General features: G+C 40.2%; 1 protein-coding gene across 7 annotated transcripts; it reads right to left on the bottom strand.

The window, feature by feature from the left end:
• Nucleotides 1–13,854: 13,854 nt before the first annotated feature.
• LOC145795039 (leucine-rich repeat receptor protein kinase HPCA1-like) lies at nt 13,855–19,208 on the bottom strand. Of its 7 annotated transcripts, none has more exons than XR_014335194.1 (7): nt 18,900–19,208; nt 18,039–18,110; nt 17,894–17,965; nt 17,694–17,765; nt 15,610–15,696; nt 14,542–14,654; nt 13,856–14,438 (listed from the first exon to the last, which is right to left on the bottom strand). XR_014335194.1 is itself a non-coding variant. In XM_082877756.1 (7 exons), the coding sequence occupies exons 2-7, from the start codon at nt 18,908–18,910 to the stop codon at nt 14,603–14,605; spliced, it is 366 nt and encodes a 121-aa protein (XP_082733882.1). In that variant the 5' UTR covers nt 18,911–18,971; nt 19,052–19,208; the 3' UTR covers nt 13,857–14,602. The 7 variants fall into 7 exon arrangements, 3 of the variants coding, with proteins under 3 accessions (XP_082733882.1, XP_082733881.1, XP_082733883.1); XM_082877756.1 differs by having other exon boundaries at nt 13,857–14,654; nt 18,900–18,971; nt 19,052–19,208; XR_014335198.1 differs by lacking the exon at nt 17,894–17,965 and having other exon boundaries at nt 13,855–14,438; nt 18,032–18,110.
• Nucleotides 19,209–20,130: the final 922 nt, after the last annotated feature.

Genomic DNA, 20,130 nt, shown 5'->3' with positions numbered 1-20,130 from the left:
TCGGTAGAAGGCGCCGAAGCCCGCTTGGTCCACTATGCGACGGACCGCGTCAGGGAGCTCGTCGTACCACTCCCGAGCGCCAGTGTTCCCATACCCGCGGATGGTATGGGAATCCTCCTGTAAACAGAAAATAACAATTGCAAAACAACACTCAAAATGCAGTTTTAAGAAGCATACAGATGTAGCATGCGTGCAAGTTTAACAGATTTTGACAGATACCGGGTGCCGGTGTGCTTACAGTGAACTACGGCGTGTGATGCGTCAGCGTGTTTTGGTGGTTCAGTACAGATGTAGCATGCGTGCAAGTTTAATAGATTTAAACAAATACCGGGTGCCAGTGTGCTTACAGTGAACTACAGTGTGTGATGCGTCAGCGTGTTCGGGTGGTTCAGTACAGTATAGCATGTGTGCATACGTTCAGATTCTAGCAGATATCGGGTACCAGTGTGTATACAGTGTGCGCCGTGTGTTTGGGTGATTCAGGGCTAGTACAGTGTGTGTGCATGTGTCAGTTTCAAGCAGATATCAGTTATGTGTATGTTTACAGTCAACTACGGTGTATAGCATATCGAACTAAAGCAGTTAAAGAGTACAAATAAGCTACGATAGTTTTTGTGCCCTACATTGCAGAAAGTAAAGTAGAGGAAAGAGAGTTACCTCAGAAACGCCGAAGGACAGGTGAGAGGTAGGCTCGCGCAGCAATAGCCCGGGTGGCACGTGCCTCTCGAAGCTCCGAAACTGGCGGAGTCCGTCGGGGGGCAGAACATGGATCGCCGGCCGGTAGGTCGCCGGGTCGAACGGGCGCTCGCGCAAAGGTAGAAGCTCGACCCCGGGATCCATCTCGTGATCCGGGGGAGTCCCGCCACGTGGAATGTCGTCCGCCATGTCAAGAATGATGAGAAAATAGCCGGAGGAAGGAAAACAGGGCTAGAATACGAAGAGTCAACCGAAAGGTCAACTCCCGAGAAGGTCGAAAATGGCCGGAAAGGTCGGGATGTGAAAGGGCATGGAAATCAAGAGAAAAGAAAGGGGAACAAACCCCAAGAAGGTGGGAATGGCAAACGAGGCACCGAAACAAAGTTTTGTTCGGTTGAAAATGTCCGAAACGCGAAGGAAATCGCGAATCCGACGACGAAACGGGCGTAGAACGCGAAGAAACGGGCGAAAGAGGAGAGGAAAACGCTCTAGAGAGAGAGAGTAAGAGTCTTCGGCGCATGGGAAAGTGAGAAAATAGTGTTGGAAACCCTATTTTAAAACACCCGAAGTGAAATGTCGAATCTGCCCCGACTCAGCAACCTTTTGCCGGTCGGCAATGTTTTGTGCCGGCCGGCAGTATATTGTGCCGATGGAGTTATTTTTCAGCCGGTGGACAGCCGGTGGCCTTCCCTCCCGGCCAGTGGTGTTCCCACAACCTTGTTTAGGCCATATGAGAATTTTCTGGTCTTCATAGCTCAAGAAAGTGAAAGAAAGTGCATCTCCGACGCTCAACCGGCCTCCGTTGTGACCTCGGGTCGTGTCTTCTGCGTGTGGCGCTCGAATTCGTGCAAGGTGTATCCTTTTTGTATCCTTTTAAATTCAGAAGTTGCCCCATGTGCGTTACACGCGTTCATTGCACTATTTCGGTGCATTACATCGCGCTGTCATGCACCTCACAGTTGCATTGTTATGCACATACTACATGCATTGTAACATGCACCCCTTGCATTGTCATACACATCTCTCATGCATTGTCATTGCATTTTTATTCCATGCATTGTCATGCATTCCGAAACACGTGTGTTGTTACACATTTAAGTCCATTTACATTTCGTGTGGCATGCGTATCACACTTAGCATCGTTTTACATTCCGTGTGGCATACGTGTCGCACTGAGCATCATTTTGCATCTTGTGAGGCATGCGTGTCTCATTTATATCATTTGGCATCCTATGGGGCATGCGTGTTTCATTTTGTGTCATTTTCATCGGCTTGTGCGCCTCGTTTGCATAGAACATGCATTCACTCACACTATCTTGTGCATTTACACTTTGTATCTCGCATCGCACTGTTTTGTGCCTTTCAAAATCAATCGCGCTGTTTAGCGCATCGCACTGTTTTGTGCATTTCAAAATCCCTCACGCTTTCTTGCGTATCGCACTGTTTTGTGCATCGTATTTCAATCGCGCTTTCTTGCGCATCGCACTGTTTTGTGCATTGCATTTCAATCGTGCTGTTTTGCGCATCGCACTGTTTTGTGCGTTGCATTTCAATCGCGCTGTTTTGCGCATCGCACTGTTTTGTGCATTGCATTTCAATCCCGCTGTTTTGCGCATCGCACTATTTTGTGCATTTCAAAATCAATCGCGCTATTTAGCGCATCGCACTGTCCTGTGTTTTCAAAATCCCTCGCGCTGTTTTGCGCATCGCACTGTTTTGTGCATTTCAAAATCACTCGCGCTGTTTAGCGCATCGCACTGTTTTGTGCATTTCAAAATCACTCGCGCTGTTTAGCGCATCGCACTGTTTTGTGCATTTCAAAATCACTCGCGTTGTTTAGCGCATCGCACTGTTTTGTGTATTTCAAAATCACTCGCGCTGTTTAGCGCACCGCACTGTTTTGTGCATTGTATTTCAATCGCGCTGTTTAGCGCATCGCACTGTTTGTGCATTGTATTTCACTCACGCTGTTTAGCGCATCGCACTGTTTTGTGCATTGTATTTCAATCACGCTGTTTAGCGCATCGCACTGTTTTATGCATCGCATTTCAGTCGCGCTTTTTAGCGCATCGCACTGTTTTGTGCATTGCATTCAAACGCCCTGTTTAGCGCATCGCACTGTTTTGTGCATTTCAAAATCACTCGCGCTATTTTGCGCACCGCATCGCACTGTTTTGTGCACCTTACTTGCATCTTGCATGCATCCTCTCGCGCTATCTTGCGCACCTCACTTGTACTTGTTAGTACATTGCATTGTTTTGAATATAAACCGGCTTCGCGTAGCGTATAAGTCCAATTTTCAAAATTTTGCATTCCGTGTGGCATGCGTGTCACACTTGCATCATTTTGCATCTTATGAGGCATGCGTGTCTCATTTGTTTCATTTTTCATTCCGTGTGGCATGCGTGTCACACTTGTATCATTTTTGCATCTTATGAGGCATGCGTGTCTCATTTGTTTCATTTGTCATTCTGTGTGGCATGCGTGTCACACATGTATCATTTTTGCATCTTATGAGGCACGCGTGTCTCATTTGTATCATCTTGCATCATGCTTCATTTGCATCGGCATGCGTGCCACATTTTTACTGGTATGCGTGTTGTCATTTGCATTAGCATGCGTGCCTCATTCTTGCATTGTCATGCATGTTGCTAGGTGGTCTGGCGAGACCTTAAACACGTACGGTCTAGGAGACCTTAAATCCTTTGGAGGTGCGAAACCTTCGTTGCATTGTCATGCATACATTTTGCATCGTGGTCTGGCGAGACCTTAAACACGCACGGTCTAGGAGACCTTAAATCCTTTGGAGGTGCGAAACCTTCGCTGCATTGTCATGCATACATTTTGCATCCCGGTCTAGGAGACCTTAAATCCTTGGAAGGTGCGAAACCTTCGGCGCATTGGTGTGCATAGTTCACTTGCATTGCCATGCATGTCTCAAGCCGCACGTGTTGCGCATTTCAAAAACACATGCATTGTCATGCATACATTTTGCATCCCGGTCTAGGAGACCTTAAATCCTCTGAAGGTGCAATTCCTCCAGTGTTTGTCGTGCCCGAACGGCTTTCGGTGGTCTGGTAAAGCCACCTGCCTAGGTTTGCGATGAGTTCCTAGAAGACCAACTGGGACGGTGGAAACTAGAGTTCGAACGGCTTATGCCTAGAACGCAAAGGTTCGGGAGTTCCGAGACTAAAGTCTGGTTTAAATACCCAGGGGTGTATCCTCGGCTTGAAATCTGTATGGAAGCCCCATAGATTGAGGCAGCATGTCGGCGCCTCAGTTCTGGATACTGAACCAACCTAGTATATCGCCCTGTTGGTAAGATAGGGAAAGTTGCAGTCATAGTCATTGCATCATAGTGCATTGTCATGCATTTCCATTGTAGCTTGCATGCATCCATTGCATTTTCCCCAGTAGATCGCATCATACTGCATTGCCATTGCATTTTGTACATATCCATTGCATCGTAGTTTGCATGCGTTCATTGCATCACCTTCCATCTATGGCTCGCACCTTTCCATGATTGAGCTTGGTCTGGTATGTGCCCTTACTTTTCATGTTAAAGCACAGTTCTACATGTGTACGCGCCTATTCCACGCTGGTATGTTGGTTTGAGGGTTGCGGCACCTTTTCTGTGTTAGACGCGGCTTGTATGTGTACATGCCTTTCCTAGGTAAGATTCGGTTTGGCCCGCGTGCCATATCCGTTGCATTATAGATTGCATGCATTCATTGCATCACCTTCCACCTATGGCTTGCGCCTTTCCATGATTGAGCTTGGTCTGGTATGTGCCCTTACTTTTCACATTAAAGCACAGTTCTGCATGTGTACGCACCTATTCCACACTGGTATGTTGGTTTGAGGGTTGCGGCACCTTTTCTGTGTTAGACATGGGTCGTATGCGTACATGCCTTTCCTAGGCAAGATTTGGTTTGGCCCGCGTGCCATATCCATTACATCCATTTCCATTGCATCGTAGTTTGCATGCATTCATTGCATCACCTCCACCTATGGCTCGCGCCTTTCCATGGTTGAGCTTGGTCTGGTATGTGCCCATACTTCTCGTGTCGAAGCATAGTTCAGTAGACCGTTCTATGTTAGACGTGGCTTGTATGCGTACATGCCATTCCTAGGCAAGATTTGGTTTGGCCCGCGTGCCATATCCATTTCATCTCCCCAGCATATTCATTTATATATTACATTGTAGTGTAATTTTTGCATCCGGCATTAGGATCATTGTCCTTTCTCCAGCGGGTTGTTTCCCCACTTATGTCAATCCCCCCCAATACTCGTTCTTGTGTCTGTCTACAATGCTCATAGTTCAGTTGACCGTTCTATGGTAGACAGACTTGTTACCTCCATCAATCTATTTGACATAGGTGTGGTCTCGAACCACTCGTGATTGGATCGTGATTCGATTGCTTTGCATATAGTTTGCATTGTTTCAATTACATTGCATCTTCATTTGCATTGTTTATACATTGTTTTGTATATATTGCATATCATTTTGCATCCATTCTTGCATTATCATGCATGCTGCTAACAATATTGTACCTGTTAAGTTTGTTTTCTTTTCAGGCACGATATTGTATGTACGGTTCATTTGAGGCTGGTGCAACCAGACGAGCCGCACAGGTATTGTATCCTCCGAGTGAGACGTATTGAGAATTGCATAATTCTCTTACATCCTTTCTGCATTGTAGTGTAGTTTGGTGTATGCCAGCTTAAAACTGTCGCATGTTTGCTTCATTATAGCTTTCTTTGCATGATCATAAGTTATGCTCGGCTCTGTGCATTGTCTTGCATTGTGCCCCTGCCTTCGGGCGCATATCTTGTTTGTCTTGCATGTTTGTCTGAGTCTTCGGCCTTGTCAAAAATGGGTCGTCTCTGGGCTTTGACATTCACTCCCGTCATTGTTATGACTTTTGAGTTCTGTCAAAGAGGGGCAACTGTAGACACCCCATTTTTGACCGTCCTCAAGACTTGGACGTCACCGTTTGAACACTCGGTGATCATCCATGATTGTGTTCGTTTGGAGTTCCCGGAGGTCTCGGCTACGCGCCCTGCCTCAGGATCTCCGAACTTGACTGTTTAGTGTCTGGTTTTGCAACAAACACTTGTGTTTTGCCTTGGAGGGGCAGGGAATGCCTTGTGAGGCATCCCCATACACCACTGGCAGTGGCTAGAGGCCACCGGCTGGTTTTTTTCTGCCACCGGCAATGTATATTGCCGGCCGGCACTATTTGTTGCCCGTCAGCACTATTTAGTGCCGGTCAGCACTCTTTTTTGCCAAAATGGCATCTTTGGCCGGCCGACTACTGTGCATCTGCTTTTGCAGATATTTTAAGACAGCTGTCTTGCGTTTTGCTCCCCTCCATACACGTCTCCCTCTTATGAAGCTTGTCTTGTAAGCTTTACAAGACAAGAAGTTCTTTAAAGAGAGGGGCTCTCTCTTGTTGCAAGGGTTGGAGACTTTAGACATTTTAGAGACAAAAAACACAGAGAGAAGCTCTGGTTTTTAGGGTTAGGATCCATACATATCCTATCTCTCTTTTTCTCTCTTTGTGTTCTAGGTGTTTTGTGTCTTACTATTGCACATAAACACCTAGTGTTTCACCTTCCTTTGCTTACTGAGGTTCTAAGGGACTGATTTTGGTGTTTTGGTGTTGGATTCAAGCCAAGAAAGGCCATTGGAGCATCATTGTTGAAGAGGTCTTCAAGGGTAAGAATCTCACCCCTTTATTCCCCATTTTTGCACCTTATTTCTACCTATCTTAAAATCATTTTTGAGCTTGGTGTATAATACAAAAAAGTTCTGTTTTTTAGTCCTCTTGATTGTTTATTAAGAGTGTTTTTTGGTTTGAGGGTGTTTGACCCCTCTTAGGCCTTGAAAGGCCCCATTTTGAGCCATTTTGAGCGAGTTTCGAGACTTTGGTATTTGGACCTCTTCACCACTGAAATCTTGAGGGATTTCAGTGGTGGAAATGGTTCCTTGAAGTCTCCAAAAGGAGAGGGCCACCCCCTCTCCTTGTTGTCCTTGAAAAGGACCATTTTTGGCCTCTTGAGGGAGCACCTAACTAAGCTTCATGTTGACCATGTCTTGGCTGTTTTTTGTGCTTAATATGTCATATTATACCTCTGTTTTTTGTTGGTTTTGGTACACAATGCATGCTTAGCATACCTACCATGTAATGCCATGTTATTGCCTCAATGTGCCTTAGGTTGTTAGCCCTTTAGAGCATGTTTTAGGCTTAGTCTTGTGAAGCTTTTGTGCATATTTTGCCATGTTTTAGGTCTGTCCATAGTTGTTTGGGTCGAATTTGGCATGCTTAATATAGCTCCTTTGCATTCCGGCTTGTTGGCGTTAAGTGTATGAGTGTATAACATGACATTTTTGCATTGATTTGGTGATTTGGAATCATCCACCATATCATTTCAGACCTTATAGTATGCTTGTATGCTTGCTTTAATTACCTTTTTGATGCTTTGAGGGTTTGTGTAACATGTTCCATGTTTTGGCACTTGTGCATGCCTTTGAATTTGAGCCATTTAGATGCCATCTAAGTGGTCTTTTGGGCTTTATTTTATGTGCTAAAATTCTGTCTTTAGTTATTTAGTTCATGCAATGTTTGGTCTTGCTAAGTGTAGTTCAATACTCCATTGGTTTACTTTGAGTACTTCGACCATTTGCATGCTAATGTTTAGCTTATCTTGTTGCTTGGTTTGACATCATCCTAACATGATTTATAATGCTTACCTTGCATGCTATTTGTCCATGATTGCCTCATTCAAATGTGCTTAGAAATAGCCCTTTGATGCTTAAGCATTTGGGCCTTAACATGTGCATGCGTGTATGTGTATTTTGGTCCCTTATTTTGGTCACTTTGGCTACTGTTTTGGGCCCATTTAGAGCTGCCCAAATCATGTTTAAGTCCACCTTTTCATTGGTTGGCATTGCCTCATGTTTGCTTGTATGCTTGCATAAATGTCTTGCCATGCCATGTTGCATCCTTAGCTTGTATGTCTAGGTTGCATTGCATCTTGCATACATGCCTTGTTCCTTGAATTGGTGATGGGATTTGGGCCTTGGTTTGTTTGTATGCTTTGCATTTCATTTGACATGAAAGTTGCATAATTGATCACTTGGGCCATCATGCATGGAAGTGCGTGATTGGTGGTCTGAGAATTGAGACACATGCCCCTTTGAGTCACAAACATGATAAGGGACATGAATGGTGCATATATGCTTTGAATTGCGCTGCCATGCTTTGCCTTGCCCTCTGTTGCTGTCAATTGCAGATTCTGCAAGAACACTTTGCCGACCGGCAGTGTCAAGTGCCGACCGGCAATCCCTCCTCTGCCGACAGCTTCATTTTGTGCCGATGGCCATAACACACTGCCGGTGACAGTTCCATCCAGCCGGTGGCACTCCTCAGTGTCCAAGGAACCAGTTCTGAGATTTTGGCAGCCTCCAGAGGAGTAAAGGAAGGAAAACAGAGGCAGCCTATGCATGGCGGTGCGTTTCCGAGCAGGACCGAGCATGCATTGCATCGAGCTCTCCTCTCGAGGTGGTTTACTGCTTTTCCTAGATTAATTAATTTGCTTAGTTGATTAGGCAATTTGTAATATTTAATTAGCTTGCGTAGTTAATTAATTTGTAATATTTATTCGGTCCCTCCGAGTGAGGGCAAATCTGTAATAAGCGTGTGTGGGTGGTGTGTATGTCTTCCAATCCCCACTTCTTTCTTCCCTTTTACTTACCCGCTTTGATGGTCAGTAATAGGACATGTTCAAATTAGCATACCTTATGCTATGCATGCGTGCATTCATTCATTTGTCCTGCATGCACCGGGCTCGGTACATCATGCTAACTGCATTTGTACTTCAATTCCAAATTGAATACGTGCATCAATTGATCGCATTTCACATGCCATGTTTAGGTTAGCCGAGCCTATTCTAGCAACATTTTGTATGCGATGCATTAGGCACTTAACATGGACTTGGATCATGCATGTTTGCTAACGAGTTCTTTGTTTTGGCACGGAGTACTATGTAAGTATTTTAATGCTTTAGCATATCGTATGCGTGTGAATGCTACCATGACAATATGTTTACCATGTGGCTAGATGCTTATGTGATAAACTGTTTGATTGCCTGTGGGTGAAGGTTGGATTGCTTGAGTTGGAATAACTCGTTGAAATCCGTGTTTTAGCCTACTTGCGAGTAGCAAATTCCAAAACATTTTTTCCAAGATAAACGGATATGCAATGCTTATTTCCAAATTAGGCAATCTAGTCTATACTTGTTTGCTGTGCGCATAACATAGTAATTCTAGGCTAATAAATGGATTAAGAACATATAACATTTTCAAAAATGGATATCACGGTTAGTAGAGGCCGGTCTTCGGACCGGGCGAGAGGGGGTGCTCATAGCTGACCTTCCCCAATCGTACCCTAGCTCCTGAGCCGAGACAACTCCGGTGATGACGGACATGTGGCCTTCGGCACCGAGTCAGGGTTTCCTTAATTCTCCCATTTTAAAATATTTAGGTGGCGACTCTGTATCTGGCAAAGCAGTCCATGTTTGGCACTTCTTCTCAAAAATCTGTTTCTCAAAACGATTTGCCGGATTTGGACTCTTGGGTTCAGATTAAGAACCGTGACACAAATCGAGTCCGAGCTGTAGTAACCCCACAAATGAACAGAACGGGAGCTCACCCTCCCGGGGCGTTCGGGGGACGTCTACAAAAGTATAATGCAAGTTTAATCAGATGGTGAGAACAAGAGGTGATAAAATAGAGGAATCTTCTACTGCCAGAATGGACAGAATGGAAAGACTGATCCAGGAAATGGCAGAGACATTGAGACAACAGCAAGAGTGGCAACAACAGTGACAGTAGCCACATCCTCCACCTCCACCTCCGGCACCTCCTGTGCCAGATAATCAGAATGATGATTGAACCATAGCTCTCACCAAAGAGTTCAAGAAAATGAAACCACCACAGTTCCATGGTGGATTAGATCCATTGAAAGCTGAAGCTTGGGTCCTTAGCATCGAAAAACTATTTGAAGTGTTCCCGTGTTCGGAGATACAGAAAGTGCTTCTAGGCACCGTTATGCTAGAAGACGAAGCAAGAAGATGGTGGATGTTAATGCGTGAGAGTTACAAAGATGCTGATTGGGCAAAATTTTTGGAAATTTTCTACGACAAGTACTTCCCGCAGTGTGTCCGGGATAGGAAAGTGGCAGAATTTATGGAACTGAGGCAAGATAGTATGACTGTAGCCGAGTATGAGGCCAAGTTCACTGAATTGGCCAGGTTTGCGCCACACGTGATCGATACAGACTATAAGAAGGCGAGACACTTTAAAGGTGGGCTTCGAAGTGACATATTAGAAATGGTGAATGTCTTGAAGCTAGAAACCTACATCGGGGTGCTAGACAGGGCCATAATATCAGAGGCTAACATAGCCAGACAGGCTAAGCCAACAACAGAATGGAAAGGAAACAAAAGGCAAGGCTTCTTTTCGAAGAAGAAATTTTTGAAAAAGCAGAATACTAGCTCCTCAAATACTTCGAATTCTTCCCAAGACACATCTCCCATGTGCAATATTTGCAGCAAAAGGCACCGTGGAGTTTGTTACCGTGTGTCAGGAGCCTGTTTCAAATGTGGGAAACAAGGGCATATGGCCCGAGATTGCAAACAGAACAGTGGAAAATTTGTTGCTAGTTCGACAGCGTCAGTCCCAAAAGCAGGAAGTGCTACGAGATCTACTCCCGCCAGAGATACCGTGAGACAGGGGAGAGTTTTTGCGCTTGTTCCGGGCGATACACAGAATGCCAACGCAGTTGTCTCTGATACTATTTCTATATGTAATCAGGATGCTTTTGTGTTAATTGACTCCGGATCCACACACTCTTTTGTGACATGTGCATTTGCATCTAGACTGAATAGACCTTTAGAATTACTGCCATACCTGCTATGTGTATCTGCTCCATCTAGGGAATCTGTATTGTGTGAATCTATATACCGGTTTTGCGATATGCGTGTTGAGGATGCTATCCTATATGTAGGTTTGCTGCCCTTGAACTTTAGTCATTTCGATGTAATTTTGGGCATGGATTGGTTGACCAAATATTGTGCCACCATTGATTGTGTGATGAAACGGGTTATGTTTAAACCACCAGAACATAAGGAGATTGTGTTTGTGGGTAATGGGGTAGTGCCTCCACGTTATTTGATATTTGCAATGAAAGCATGTAAACTGATCAGGAAAGGGTGCCAGGGTTATTTGTGCTATGCACTGTCTGAACAATCTATGAATGTTGAGTTGAGTAATATCTCTATTGTTAGAGAATTTCCAGATGTGTTTCCAAATGAATTACTAGGGGAATTGGTAGATAGGGAAATAGAGTTTACAATTGAGACTATGCCAGGCACCCAGCCCATTTCTAAAACTCCCTACAGAATGGCTACTGCTGAAATGAAAGAATTGAAAGAACAGTTGCAAGACCTGCTGGACAAGGGGTTTATTCGACCTAGCACCTCACCTTGGGGTGCACCAGTATTATTTGTGAAAAAGAAGGATGGAACTTTGCGTTTGTGCATCGATTATCGGGAATTGAACAAGGTAACAATAAAGAACAAATATCCCCCCACCCCATACTGAGGACTTATTTGACCAGTTACAGGGATCACAGGTGTTTTCTAAGATTGATTTGAGGTCCGGGTATCATCAGCTGAAAGTTACGGCAGAGGATGTCGAGAAAACCGCATTCAGAACGAGGTATGGACATTTTGAGTTTCTTGTTATGCCATTTGGAGTGACTAATGCTCCGGCAGCATTTATGGACCTAATGAACCGTTCTTTTAAGACCTACCTTGACGAATTTGTTGTAGTCTCACTACTACAAAAACAGATAAAGATCACACTTTTTTTGTGTGATGTTTGTTATTTAATCACACCTTTTAAGTTTTATTAAAGTGTGATCATTGAGAGTGTGATTAAAAGGGGTCATTTTTAATCACACCTTTTAGGTGTGATTAATAACATTTAGATCACACATTTTAAGTGTGATTAATAATATTTAGATCACATCTTTTAAGTGTGATTAAAAACATTTAGATCACATCTTTTAAGTGTGATTAAAAACTAATAAAACCTGTGATAATAAACTTTAGATCACATCTTTTAAGTGTGATTAATAACATTTAGATCACATCTTTTAAGTGTGATTAAAAACTAATAAAACCTGTGATAATAAACTTTAGATCACATCTTTTAAGTGTGATTAAAAACTAATAAAACATGTGACAATAAACTTTAGATCACATCTTTTAAGTGTGATTAATAACATTTACATCACATCTTTTAAGTGTGATTAATTACTAAAAAGATTCGACATATTTGAAGAATAATCAATATTATTTTTGTACGCACATTTCAAAAATGTAATACACACTATATACTATACTTTGAATCACAACCACATATTCAATGGAATAACGTCATATAACCACATATTCAATAGAATAACGTCATATATTTCATAAATAAAAATTCAATATGTTCAAAAGTATATACAAAGGAAATAAACAAAAAATTGAAAACTGTGCTTACTTATATTAAAAAATAAAAAAAAAACTTGAAAAACTAAGTCCTTGAATTCTTTGACCATATTTTGCATCTCTCCAAGAAATTTCTAACCTGAAAAATAAAAACACAAATTAATTCAGAAACCACTAGAATCATATGAATAAACTAATTATTTGTAGAGATTGTTCTAGTCTTACAAAAGATAAAGTCCCACTAATCACACCCCTTCAAATGTCTTAACATTAAATACCTCTACCATGACATGAAGCATGTAAAAACAAAATGTCACTTTACCCATAGAAATTGCAAGTTCAACAGAAATTTTACTATAACCAACAACTTAATTTAAGAGGCTCTATCCATCTCAAATATTTAATGTTCTACAAAAGAAATACAATTGAATGTTGATTGTGCAAATACTTTGAGTACATTTCAAATATCTGTGGTGTGTTGAATGTCCATGTCCCATACAAAAACACTTAACAATTAGGCAACCCTAGCCTGCAGCCCTTCATAAATATGCCAAAATTTTGAAAATGCATTCTTTCACTAAAATTTATCATTCAATGAACATGAGTTACCTGTATGGTAAGAAGAATAAAAAGCAGTACAAGGTTCAGGTTTTTTTTCCTGAACAGCACTAAATTCCCCTGTTACAAACAAATATCACCATTAGCCAATCAAATCCACAAATCGAAAACTGAGAACAACACAGACCAAATAAGGGTATAGTTTCAAAATTAAAACAAGTTATTTTGATAAACCAAAGTCATCAATGAGTCTCTTTTTAGGCTTTAGAACAAATAATTGGAGTGCTATAAATTTTCAAACTGTCTTCTACACCCAAGAAAATGGGAAAAAATATAAAAATAAAAATCATTAAACAACACACAATAAAATCATCAAAACTAAAGAGCTTGAACTGCTAATCTATAAGAAAGTTACAATTTTCATGCATTTGAATCACATTTTGTGTAGATCAAGCATTCATGAGCAATAAAGATTCTATAAAAATGAAGAAATTACAGAGACGAAACATCTCTATTGACATATCAAAAAAGCTCCATGAAATTTTTATATATTCAATAATCGCAACATTTAGTTCAAAATCAAAAACAAAAACAAAAACAAAAGGAAATGAAAAAAATAAAAATAAAGCATTTGAAAGCAAACAATCAAACATATGCAACCTGTATAGCTAATATCTCAAAGTTAAAAAGGAAAAATGAAACTGGATACTTTCAATATATATATATACAGTGATGAAGAAGAAGATTGGAAGTTGTGTGGTGAGACTAAAGTCGAACAGAGCACTACAGTCATCAGCTGCTCTAATAATTTTAACAGAAAATTGAACAACCCAAACACATAAAACTGCCAATAGTTCAACCCAAAAAAGCAAAATAACATCAGCTCTACTTGTTGTCCTCAAGAAATAGCTAATTCTCACCTCTTGAACTACCCGAAAAGCTTCCTAGTATAAAACACTAACACCAACAATCTCCCAATCTCAATTAACAAATCATATCAATTCAACCAGGCATGCTGCCAAGAGTGAAAGTATGTTCCGTTTCGTAAAGAGCAAAACTATGCTCCTGAGTCTTGACAATGCTTAAAAAAATGACAGCATAAAACAATGCTCCTGAGTCTTGACATACTTAAAAAAATGACAGCATATAATCATGCACTCTACATAGCAAACCGCAATAACAAACATTGAATTGTAAACCAACACAATATTTTACAAAAGGAGCAAGTTTTTGCAACAGAAGGTATATAACTCCTCTGTGAAATAACATAATTCAGCACAGGGATTCTACTTTGATACTTAATAATCATTGTCCATTTGACTGTTAATTAGATATTAAAAGAAATACATATGAATAAATACACCTTGCATCTTGGATTGAGTCTAACATTTGATAAGCATCTAACTAGACTGAGTTTGATGTTGTCAATACTTTAGAGGTGCTAAAATTTTGTTCTAAATTAAATATGCCCACTTAAAAGTCATAAAACTTTATAACATAAAAATAAATAAGCAGTAAGCAGTAAAAGACCTTAGTGGCAGGTTCTTGACTCATACCTCTGCAGTCGTCGCAACGGTTGCAAACCTCATCCTCCCATTATCAGGATCCCTATGAACCTGAACAAAATTTTACAAATAATGCTACTTTGAGATAAAAGGCTAGTGAAACAAATCCTAGGCACAGAGAAAATAACTATGAGCTGTCAATGACTTCACAAACCACGCCGATGGTATAAGGAGTATCAACTTGGCACAAAGCTCTTTCAATAGCAGCTATAAAGTTAGGTTGTATAACTCTTAGAGGAAGGGTAGCCTCTGGAAACAGAACAACTCCTGGAAAAAAAATTATAAAATATATATATATATATACATATTAACAAAAATAAAGAAAAGGAATTAAAGTAATGAAGATAAGACTGAGACAAAAGAAGCCACTTAAATTGTTCCTAAGCCATGCGTGTATGACACTAGGTCAATAAGCTACACCAAGACCTGTAAATCACTGTCCCTCAGCTCTATTGCATTTCATGCTACTTGGTTAAGCTAAATCTTGAATTCATGAACTCGTAGGGCTATACATAAGTCACAAACCTCTGGCTCTTTCAAATGATTAGATGCAGAGCTATGGCTCTTTCAAATGTCAAAAGATCAAATAATGATGAGTGGTTCATTAATTCTTGGAGGCTTCCAAGAAGTATCCTCACATATTGAGGTGTTTCTGTGTTGTGTGGGTTGAGTGGCTGTGAGTATATATTGAGTGGTTCATTGTTCAGGGTTGTGAGTTCTCTAAACTAAGGGTCGAGTGACGAGAGTTCATATGGAGTGTTTTATTTCTATTAATGTCTGTTCTTTTGTAGGATTTGTTGGATGTGAAGAATTTAGGTTCACTAAAAATGTGGGTTAAGTGTTATGAGACCATATATATGTGGGTTTTTACTAACACTTTTGTCTATATTAAGTGGAATCTGTTTTGCAGGTGCAAGGAGATACAGAGCATGAGTATTGTGAGGTTACTAAATGTGGGTTGAGTGGTGTGAGTAAAAAATTGTGTGGAGCCTTCCCCTTTACCTGTTTATTGATGAGTGAGCTCAACTAATTCCTCTCTAATCAGTTATATTATATCAAAGATAAGAGACCACTATCATGCCATCAACTAATTCCTCTCTAATCTTGTTCCTTCTTCCTATTTATTTTGTTAAATACGTACTTGTGCATTACTCTCAGATGCAAGGACATACAAATGATTTCAAATAAAAGTAAGGAATTGATATTAATGGAGAGTACTCACCTCCGAATTTCAGCAAGATCACCAGTGAGCTCATAACTGAGAGAGTAATAGAAGTAGAGTCTCACAGCCAGAACATCAATGGTTTGCCTATTTAAGTTTTTCAAACGGGTAATACTTGCTAAGGAACAACTTTAGCCTGGAGAGCAGCAACAATAAGCAATAATGTGATTTAACAAACATTATCAATCGAGTAAAGAATAACACAACACTTGACGTGAGCATAATTTGCCAGCTTTTCCAATATTCTTACAATATACCAGCATTAACAAGACCACTCTTTGTAGAACCGTAGAAAGGAATACAGTCGACAACCAATATATATAAGCTTCTGGTGCCTTGAGCTGAATTTTCCATATCTAATTGTTTTTTTTTTTTTGATGAATAAGTCATAAATTAAACAACAAAAAAACTACAAGGGGTATACCCCAAGAGCTAACCAATTATACAGGGACACAACAACCAACAAAAAAAAAAGAAAAAGAAAAAACAAGAACACACTAGAAAAAGAACCATCATGTTCAAACAACACATAAGCAAGAAGCAAATGAGGGGCAAGAACAAGGCAAACAAAAAGCCTTAGAACAACATAACTTGGGCACAACTTAACCACTAAAAAGATCCAAAATAACAAAAACCAGAACAAAACCCAAAAAAGGCAATAGCAAAGAACACAACAACACCAGCAGGAACCAGCAACCAAGCAACAACAAAGGTAACAGAAAAGAACCAGCATACAAATAGCCAACTCTTCAACACAGTGACATATACAACCAGCAGCAAAAACAAGAGCTTCAACAATCAACAATTGGGACAAGATCATCAAAATGGATTACTTGCTCCACGCCATCATTCTGTTAAATGATCCTAAGAGAGCCAAGCAATCAACATATTAATAGGACAATTCAACAATAAATAACTACAAGACTCACATAAAACTGGCTAATATCAATCAACCCACAGACAACACTCAACTCACACCAAGCAGTCAACTACTGAAAGAGAAAAAACTATACAACAATATACGCCTCAATCACTCAACCCTCAAATAAACAATTCCCCTAAAATAGACCAGCTGAAAACCTGCAAATAAACACCAGAAAGTCAAGTCTAGGTTCTCACCAAACTCAACCCATAGAATCACAATAAACCCTCCTCGCTCACAGTCCTAGTATGGGAACAGTTAGCATCTGTCAAATTACATTTTCTATGTTTCATCAACTAGGCATATTCCATACAAGAATTGAGCCCAAATGGCAAGGATCTATTACTGCATCAATACCATAACTTGTCCAAACCAGATTACTTACTGAGATCAATTTTTTTACTACTCAATCCAATTGGCTTATCATCATCCCCTTCCAGTTCGGTCTTCTAATCATCATAACCAAAATTTCTAACCCACTAAGTCAAACTCATCATCTATTAAGGCTATTTTGGGAAGTTGCAATTTTAGCCACACACAAAAAAAAAAAGAGCTTTTCGTAAATACCCAAAAACTACTAAGAGAGTCAATTCCCAAAACAACCATAAATCCTTATTCAAAACTCTTAATTCATATTTGTAACAAAACCAACTTGACCCAATTGCTTAATCAAGCACCCCCCCCCCCCGGAAGATCATGAAAGTAGAGAGATGACACTCACAATTTCTCATGGAGCTGTGGGGTGTCCTTGGGGGTTCCAAGGGTATTGACAAGCCTATAAAATTATTTATTTTTTATTATTTGAAGAAGAAACAAGACATCACATCATTTACAGATTCTTTGGCTTTGATGTTGTAACTATTTATCCTTCACTGCAATGATCACATATAATGTAACATGCCAAGTGAAACATCTAGTGCAACCACTTCATTCTAGATTACAAGCATAAATTTGGCATTTCTCTTTTTAGTCTGTTTGGAGATATCAAATCAGCATTCGATTAAAAAAAATATAAACCATCCATCCCAGTAAGAATACTGATTAGAATAACTTACGGTGTTTTAAGTGTAGCCAATTCACCAATGTAATCTGGGATTGGACCAGTAATTAGGCAATTTACTAAATATGATAAAAGTAATTACAAATGTAAATAAGTCCTCACAACTCGGTTATGTTTTTCAGCTGGGATATGGTAGAAGGAATGGGGCCATCCATGGATGTGCCTTGCATGTGCCTGAAACAGATTATTTAACAATTATTTGAGATGTTCTTAGGTAAAATTAAAAAATTAAGAGAAATCTTGTTAGAATTCCATAGGCAGGGAAAAGATTGCTAATGCATGGAACTACTAATGATACTCACAGTGTTTTAATTTTTGTCCAGTTCCCAATCAGATCAGGTATCTTCCCAGATAGTACACTCCCATCTATCCTACTGCAATTAGTTGAAGAAGTTTTAGATTTACTAAAATTCAAGACTAATAAATGTCAAAATAATTACCACTTACAAATCTGTCAAGTTCTTCAATTTGCTGAATGTGTCTGGAATTGTTCCAGTAAAATTGTTGGCAGAAAGAAAGCTGCAGAAAACTATCCATTATAAATTCCCTTGAAACAACATGAGAACGATAGCACCAATAGTGGCAATGTTAACATCATTTTGTCGCACTCAACTCAACATACAAAGATACCCAAAAGACAATGTTCAATGCATGTAAGAGATGTTTGACACTGCAATCTCAGACAAAGACTACCATATATATTGGGACAATTATAAACATACATAAAATTCATACAAAAAACTTGATAAGAATGATATGGCAATGCCATTATTATAAATAAATCCATCTTCAATGGTGTTTTGTTTTGAAATGAAAGGTCTACAATGAGTCACATCATTATATATGAATTTTTTTGTTTGTATAGCATTACTCTATATATTGATAGACACAATGATTGAATGTTGGACAAGGCAAGAAATGCATCAACAATAATCACGATGCTTTTAAATTCAAAATAGCCATGCTCTCTTTCGATGTAGCTTAAAAAGATCACAAAATTTTTTATAATAAAAATAAAAAAATAAAAAAAAAAGCCTTATGGAAATAGTACTGGGAAGTTAAAAAAGCAAGTTCTCATGGCACTTCTCATCCAATATTTGAAGGTCACAGCTGGACAGGATCATGCATACAAAACCCTTCTTGATCACACAACTGTTTTTCAACACATTAATACTCTATCTCCAACCAGAAAAGCATTTTAGATAAGAAGCTTTGGCAATGATAGCACCACCATGTAATTCGGTATATTCAAGTGTATACTTTAGAAGAAAGTATTAAGTTTAAAACAAAAAGAAAGAACTTTCTTACAGCCTCCTCATGCAGCTCAAATTTCCAAGGTTTTGATGAAGAGGTCCTCCAAGCTGATTATCTTCCAAGACCCTGTATAAGATAGTTCACGTTAAAATCAAGGTCAGGCTTCATTTATTAGTCCAGTAGACAGAACAGTATCCATGACTTACAGCTCCTCAAGAGTAGCAATGTCTCTGATTTGATTTCCTTTGGAATTGAACCATTAATGTGGTTTCCTAAAAGGGACCTTGCCTTTTGTTTATGATCAAACTCCCTTTTGACAAGTAACAAAGCAATTACCCACTTCTTGAGTGCATAACTTAAATTAGTTAATAACGTTTGTAGACACCCCATTTTTGACCGTCCTCAAGACTTGGACGTCACCATTTGAACATTCGGCGATTATCCATGTTTGTGTTCGTTTGGAGTTCCCGGAGGTCGAGGCAAGAGGTCTCGGCTCGCGCGCCTTGCCTCAAGATCTCCGAACTTGACTGTTTAGTGTCTGGTTTCACACCAAACACTTGTGTTTTGCCTTTCAGAGGCAGGGTAGGGCTTGTAGACCATCCCCACCCGCCACTGGCAGTGGCTAGAGGCCACCGGCTGGTTTTTGCTGCCACCGGCAATGTATATTGCAGGCCGGCACTATTTGTTGCCGGTCAGCACTATTTAGTGCCGGCCGGCACTCTTTTGACCAAGATGGCATTTTTGGCCGGCCGACTACTGTGCATCTGCTTTTGCAGATATTTTAAGACAGCTGTCTTGCTTTTGGCTCCCCTCCATACACGTGTATGGAGGGATCTCTCTCTTGGAAGCTTGTCTTGTAAGCTTTACAAGACAAAAAGCTTCTATATAGAGAGAGGTTGCTCTCTTGGCTTAAGAGGTTAGACACTTAAGGTATTTTGAGAGCTTAGACAGCCATTGTTAGGGTTTGAGTTCTAGGGTTAGGGTTAGATACACATTCTATCTCTCTTTCCCTCTCTTTTGTGCTCTTGTGTGTGTTTTAGTCCATACTATTGCACACAAGCACCTAGTGTTTCACCTTCCTCTTGGAACTGAGGTTCTAAGGGACTGATTTTGAAGTTTTGGTGTTGGATTCAAGCTAAGGAAGGCCATTGGAGCATCATTGTTGAAGAAGGCTTCAAGGGTAAGAATCTCACCCCTTTTTACCCCATTTTTGCATTGTATTTCTACCTATCTTAAATTCGTTTTTGAGCTTAGTGTATAATACAAAAAGTTTTGTTTTTAAGCC

Source organism: Camellia sinensis, chromosome 7 (genome assembly GCF_055761805.1).
Source record: "Camellia sinensis isolate YWXY chromosome 7, ASM5576180v1, whole genome shotgun sequence".
In the NCBI taxonomy this organism is placed as follows: Eukaryota; Viridiplantae; Streptophyta; class Magnoliopsida; order Ericales; family Theaceae; genus Camellia; species Camellia sinensis.
Note: the sequence above shows the minus strand (reverse complement) of the source record. Positions and strands in the feature narration are given on the sequence as shown.

Bases quoted from the DNA above. Each gene is read 5' to 3' on its own strand.
- LOC145795039 (XM_082877756.1), bottom strand. The intron at 15,697-17,693 runs GTGAGGACTTAT...AAACTTAAATAG, and splicing joins CTGAAAAACATAACCGAGTT to GCAAACCATTGATGTTCTGG. The intron at 14,655-15,609 runs GTGAGTACTCTC...TTTTTTTTCCAG, and splicing joins GATCTTGCTGAAATTCGGAG to GAGTTGTTCTGTTTCCAGAG.